At 42.5% G+C, this 7,096-nt stretch overlaps 1 protein-coding gene across 1 annotated transcript in view; it reads left to right on the top strand.

Annotated features, from left to right (window-relative positions):
• Positions 1-1,399, top strand: part of UBE2W (ubiquitin conjugating enzyme E2 W) — a gene marked incomplete at its 5' end in the record, with an annotated part of 33,518 nt that extends 32,119 nt beyond the window's left edge. The window contains 1 exon segment of the mRNA XM_084260594.1: positions 96-1,399. Coding sequence (XP_084116720.1) covers positions 96-109 — 14 coding nt within the window. The 3' untranslated portion in view covers positions 110-1,399.
• Positions 1,400-7,096: the final 5,697 nt, after the last annotated feature.

A 7,096-nucleotide genomic window follows, 5' to 3' on the forward strand; every position in this document is an offset into this window, starting at 1 on the left:
TCTATGCTGGGAGCTGTTTGTGCACACAGCACCTTGCTAATTTGCATTTAGAATGTTTATATGTTTTCCATAAATGCTCTTCTTTTATTTTAAAGATGACACATGTTGATGCCACCATTTTGTGATCCTCGTAGCAGAAGATAGTCCTACTGAGAAAATGAGCACTTTGATCATTCAGTCTTTGAACTTTAACCTTTGACTGGAAGTGACCTATAGGCAATGAAGACTACTTCCTTTGACTGCATTTTTACTAGTGTGCATTCTGGGCGCATGTTGATCGCTGGTTCAGTCCATGCAACTGACATGCTTTTATTAGTCATACAGTATTAATGCAGGTGTCCAGAAATGTCAGAATAATTCCATTATTTTTATTTTAAGCTTTTGGAAGAATTCCAGGTCTTCATCTATTGTGCAATAACACTGAGCTCCTTGGCGGTTTTGGTGCATCCATTGCCGGCAATGGACATTGTACCAGGGAAAAGGTTTTGCTCCTGCCACAAAAAAGAAAAGAAAAAAAGAAAAAAAAAAAAGAGATTGATTGCATGACAGAGCTTAAGAAAGTTTTGGATATATTTGGATTATAAGCAAGGGATTTACCATTACCTTAAAATCCACCCCGTTCTTTTATATTTGGATTCTATGCACTGTGATCACAAAACTAGCAGCATGAGTTAACATGCTTATCTGAAGGACTGTAATAACATCATTGCATATTTATTAAATTGTTTATCTGCTGTCAAATTGTTTTGACATGGAAGGTTTTTCAAGTGACATTGGCAGAGAGGTACAATGTTATCCCTATGGTGAAATAAAACTACTTTTTGTATATAGTTATTCATATCTCTGAAGCAAAGGTATGAGTAATTTAGGGTATGAGTGATTTAATTAAGAATTTATTTTGGAGATAGAACAGGATGGCAGTGACATAACTGAACTTGCTGCAGTCCGTAATTGGGCTTGTAATTTGTACTTTAGAGCTTTTTCGAAATAGATTGCACAGTTATTTCCTGCTAGCCATCAGCATGAGCCCTACTGCCTCATTTATTTATGTGTTTGAAAGCAATCCATATAACATTTTTTTGTTTGCATTCACTTTTTCTTTTGTTGTTGTATGTCATTTTTGAATGTTACAAAACTATTTTGATTGAAAAGCTTTGTCAGAAGATATTTTCATGTAAATTATTTCTTTATCTTGTAAGCACCATCTTGTCTTTTAATCCTGTACTATACAAAGAAAAAAATACATTTTTGACAGAGGCTTAATGTTTTGACAAAAAAGTGTGGACCTTCTTATTTAAGTTTAGACTAAAGTATATTTTCTTAACTTGCTTGTCCCATGCAGCCATACCAATTTTTTTCCAGGCTTTTACTTCACCAAAAAAGGGGAAAAAGCCTAAAATCAGATTGACATTTTTCTATGGAGCAACATTTATTGAAATAATAGTTGTTCTCAACACTCTAATATTTTGATACTGCAATTAGGTTGTCTTTTTAGGAAGCACTTTTATAAACTTAATACCTTTACACATATGCAAAATTTCTATAACTTTTTTTTACTGTTGCCTTATTGTTGCACTCAAAAAACAAGAAAGAATTATTTCAAGTGATTAATGCATGAATGTCTAAATCGAGTAACTACTTGATTTTAAAAACAAACAAAAGCCAAAAAAACCCACCCACCCCAAACCCAACACAGAATAAATAACAGAAAATTGGCTGAAAATCTTGATTATTTTTTCTTACTGCTGTATAACTGACAAGTTTTATAGCCTTGTACATACTTCTCTGTTACCTAATGTTTAAAACATTTTTTAAAAAGTCTAGAAGCTTAACTCAGGGTGGATAGAGTTCAGATGGATTTGCTTCAGAGAAGTATTTTGTACAGCAACTGAATAATGGATATTGCCAGTGAAGTGAGGCTACAGTATACTTCAGGAACTGCTATTTTTTCTACTGTATTGAAAATAATTTCTTGGCCTTTCACAGAATTACAAGGTTGGAAAAGACCTTTAAGAGCATCAAGTCCAACTGTTTCCATCCTAAGCTAAACCATATCCCTAAGTACCTCATCTACCCTTTTTTTTTTTTTTTTTAACACATCCAGAGAAGGTGACTCAATCCCTTTCCTGGGCAGCCTGTTCCAGGCTCTGACAACTCTTTCAGTAAAAAAAAATTTTCTAATATCTAATCTGAACTGGCCCTGGCACAGCTTCATGCCATTTCCCCTTGTCCTATCTCCTGTCATCTGAAGAGACCATCGCCCACCTCTACAACCTCCTTTCAGGGAGCTGTACGTGGTGATAAGGTCTCCCCTCAGCCTCTTCTTCTCCAGGCTAAACATCCCCAGCTCCCTCAGCCGTTCCTCATAGGATTTGCCCTCCAGCCCCTTCACCAGCCTGGTTGCCCTTCTCTGCACTTGCTCAAGGACCTCAATGTCCTTCTTATGGTGGGGAGCCCAGAACTGGACACAGCACTCGAGGTGTGGCCTCACCAATGCCGAGTACAGGGGCACAATTACCTCCCTAGACCTGCTGGCCACACTGTTCTTGATACAAGCCAAGATGCCATTGGCCTTCTTGGCCACCCAAGCACACTGCTGGCTCATATTCAGCCTGCAGTCAACCAACACCCCCAGGTCCTTCTCTGTCTGACAGCTCTCCAGCCAACCTCCCCCAAGCCTGAAGCGCTGCATGGGGTTGTTATGTCCCAGGACTCTACACTTGGCCATGTTAAACCTCATCCCATTGGTCTCAGCCCATCAGTCTAGTCTGTTCAGGTCTCTTTGAAGAGCCTCCCTACCCTCAGGCAGATCAACACTTCTTCCTAGTTTAGTGTCATCTACAGACTTACTGAGGGAGCATTCAATCCCTTCATTGTTCAACATCTTTATCAATGACCTCAAAACTGGACCCAGGACTGAGCCCTGGGGGACGCCACTCGTGACCGGCCTCCAGCTGGATTTGGTTCCGTTCACCACCACCCTTTGGGCCCGTCCATCCAGCCAGTTTTTAACCCAGCTGAGGATCCACCTGTCAAGGCCAGTGGCAGCCAGTTTCTCAGTCAGAATGCTGTGAGAAACCGTGTCAAAGGCTTTACTGAAGTCCAGGTAGACCACATCCACAGCCTTCCCCTTGTCCATTAAGCGGGTCACCTTGTCATAGAAGGTGATCAGGTTAGTTTGACAGGACCTACCTTTTGTAAACCCATGTTGACTGGGTCTGATCCCCTGGCCATCACGCATGTGCTGCATGATAGCTCCCAAGATGACCCTCTCCATGATCTTCCCCGGGACTGAGGTCAGGCTGACAGGTCTGTAGTTAACCGGATCCTCCTTCCGGCCGTTCTTATATATGGGTTTCACATCTGCCAGCCTCCAGTCGAGTGGAACTTCCCCACTCTGCCAGGATTGCTGGTAGATGATGGAAAAGGGTTTGGCAAGCACATCTGCCAGCTCTCTCAGTACCCTTGGGTGGGTCCCTTCTGGCCCCATTGACTTGTGGGTATCTAATTGGCCAAGTAGGTTGCTAACCATTTCCACCTGTATCATGGGAGCTTTGTTCTGCTTTCCCCTCCCTGTCAGCCAGCTCAGGAGGATGAATACCCAGGGAACATCCTACTTTACTATTAAAGACTGAGGTAAAGAAGGAATTAAGTACCTCAGCCTTGTCCTCATCCCTTGTCACTGACGTTCCCCCTGCATCCAGTAAGGGCTGGAGATTCTCCTTTCCCCTCCTTCTACTGTTAATATACCTATAGAAGGATTTTTTATTACTTTACTCAGAACTGGTCAGTCTGAGTTCCAGTTGGGTTTTAGCCCTTCTGACTTTATCTCTACATGATCTCACTGCATTCCTATAGTCCTCCTAAGACACCTCCCCCTTTTTCCAAAGCTCATATTTTTCCCTCTTTTCCCAAAGATCTTCCTGGATCTTCTGACTCAGCCAAGCTGGCTTCCTTCCTCGCCGACTCCTCTTCCAACAGACTGGGACAGCCTGTTCTTGTGCCGCCAAGATTTCCTTCTTGAGGAGCAACCAACCCTCTTGGGCTCCTTTGCCCTCAAGGGCTGCCTCCCATGGAATCTTATCAAGGAGCTTTCTGAACAGTCCAAAGTCAACCCTACAGAAGTCTAAGGTGGCTGTTTTGCTGTCTGCCTTCCTTACTTCTAGTACTAAGAATTCTATCAGCTCATGATCACTATATCCTAGGCGTCCGCGAACCTTCACATCCCTTACTAGGCCTTCTGTGTTTGCAAACAAGTCCAGCAAGACACCTTCCCTGGTGGGTTCACTCACCAGTTGGGTCAGAAAATTGTCATCCAAACGCTCCAGAAATCTGCTAGACTGCTTCCTCCCTGCTGTATTGTACCTTCAGGAGACATCCAGTAAGTTGAAGTCCCCGATAAGGATGAGGGCTAGTGATCATGAGACTTCTCCCCGTTGTTTGTTAAACAACTCATTGGCTTCCTCATCCTGGCCAGGTGGTCTGTAGTAAACTCCTATCACTATATCTGCCCAATTTCGTGCTCCTCTGATTTTTACCCATAGACACTCAACTCTGTCATCACCATACTCCAGCTCCAGGCTGTCAAAGCATCCCACCTCTCCTACACAGTCAGTCACGCTTGTATAGTTTATAGCCAGCCATTGCAGCACTCCAGTCATGTGAATTATCCCACCGCGTTTCAGTGATGGCAATCACATCATAGTCTCCTTTAGTTACAAGAACTTCTAATTCCTCCTGTTTGTTGCCCATACTGTGTGCATTGGTGTAGATGCACTTCAGCTGATCTATTGATCTTGTTACACTCATAAGGGAAGCCTTGCTTCCCAAGTGACAGCTGGTTACATTATCTAGCCCATCAGTAATAATTGCATCTCTATTCCAAATTAAAGCACTATCCCCCTCATTTACTAGGGTGGCGGACCAGATGTCATTGCCAGCACACTGTCCTCAGTAACTGGAACGCCATTCCCAGGCTCTTTTCCATCTAGCCTGGCTCTGTCTCACTCACCCTTCTCACCTGTTTTAAAGCTCTGTTAATGAGCCCTGACAGCTTCTTTGAGAGTAACCTTGGGGATAAGTGCTCCCCATCCCTAGACAGCAAGGCTAGTGATGCTTGAGCCAGCCCACTGTCAGAGAACCCAAAGTTCTGTTTCTCACACCATGCTCGGAGCCAGGAATTAATTTCCTGGCTCATTCCATCCCTCCCCATTCCCTGTAGTAGAAATGATGGAGGAAAACACTACCTGTGCCCCAGATCCTTGCACCATGTGTCCCAGGGCCCTTAAATCCTTTTTAATGGTCCTCAATTTTCTTTTATGGATTTCACTACTACCTACTTGGAAAATTAAAAGTGGATAATAATCCGTGGGCCTGGCCAAGGTTGGAAGTCTTTTTCGTTAAGTCCCTAACTGAAGCTCCCTTAAGGCAGCAGACCTCCCTATGTAATGGGTCTGGCCTACAGACTGGGCCCTCCATTCCCTCCAGAAGGGAGTCCCCTAAGACAATGACCTGTGTTTTCTTGTTAACAGAGGCTTTTTTGATGGTTGGCTTGGGGCGCCTTGTCCTAGGGAACGCTACCTCAGGTACAGTTATCCTATCAGCCATCTCATTATCTGGCTGGTCTCCTTCTAGTAGGGCCTCATATCTGTTACTCGGGAACCTGGGGAAGAAGGACAGGCATGGAAGGCACTCTCCTGCTGCCCTTGCCACTTACCTGCTTCCATTCATCCCTTTCATTCAGGCTGTCCTTCCTGGGGGAGGGTACAGGGTCACTCTGATCCTGGATGCTACCTACTAGATGCTCACATTTCCCTTACAGAGCCTGTCTCCTCCGATCTATCTCCATCTCAGCCTCCCTCCTTTAAAACTCAATGGTGAAATCTAGCTTTGGATATAAATTTGAGGTGTGTGTATATATTTTCACAATGAGCCTTTAAAACACAGAATTCAGTTTCTTTAAGAGCCAAAAAAAAAAAAAATAATTTTAAGCAAATTAAATAGTTCTGCTCCTAACTTTTTGTTCAACCAAATTTTATTATTGTGAGTTAATCAAAGTGGTTATTTTTGGAAGTGGTGCGTATGAAAGAGCAGTAGTCTGATACTTCATTTGTATGTTCATGTCAACTGCTCGGTATCGATTGAAACAATTGCTGCATCTGAGAAATTCATGTCTGAGTGGTTTGCATAATGGATCCTACAAATACTTGTCAGGAAAGAGACCTTATTGTGACACAAGGTAGTGTCACTGAAGAAATGGTTCAAGTTCATCTTAGATTCATGTATCTTTTCATATGGTGGCTTGCTCTGCTATGGAACGTGGTTTCAGAGAAGCTTTATGACATTCTGTATGTATTTAGTTGAAGATAGGTGTTGTAATGCAAAGCATTATACTTTTTATTGACCTGTGCTATCACATGGGCTACGATGAAGTTAAATAACCAAATTTATGCTGCTCTTCAATAACTCCCCTATAATATACTTAGATCAAAAAATTGCAAGGTAGATTAGGAGAGAATGTACCTCAAGTCTTTTGGTTTACAGTAGAAATGCCTCCATTGGTTCTCATGTAGATCTGTGGGTAAGTTCACCTATATTCAGAGGGCCAAGACAAAGCCTATATACCACTCAAGCCCTCAAAATAATGCAACTATTCTGACAATGATATGATATCCTGAAATAGGGCTTGAACTAGATGAAGGTGGTGCCATCCTTTAGGTAGGGTGACCCTGTGTATGTAATTTTCGTTCACTTGGAATTCCTCACATGACATGGTTACAGAATTGGCTTGGAACGATCTTGCTGTTATTTTGTGTCAATGTTCATGTTGTTAAACACTGTCTTGTGTTTAGTGTCTTTATACTATAACACAATAAATTCTTGTTTTAAAATAGTTTACTACCCTTGAATGGACATACGTGTGGACCTTTTCATGGTGGAGTGCAGCAGCACTGTTCCTTACATTCAGCTACTCTTGAAATAAAGCGGTCAGTAATTCCAGAATGCCACGATGGATATCAAGGGAGGAATTTGGATAATAGTGAGGTGTTTCCTCTTGTCTCCAGAAGGGATCTGTGGTGACAGCTGAAGGAAATAG

The sequence above is a fragment of the Gallinula chloropus genome (genome assembly GCF_964237585.1).
Source record: "Gallinula chloropus genome assembly, chromosome: 2".
NCBI classification, from domain to species: Eukaryota; Metazoa; Chordata; class Aves; order Gruiformes; family Rallidae; genus Gallinula; species Gallinula chloropus.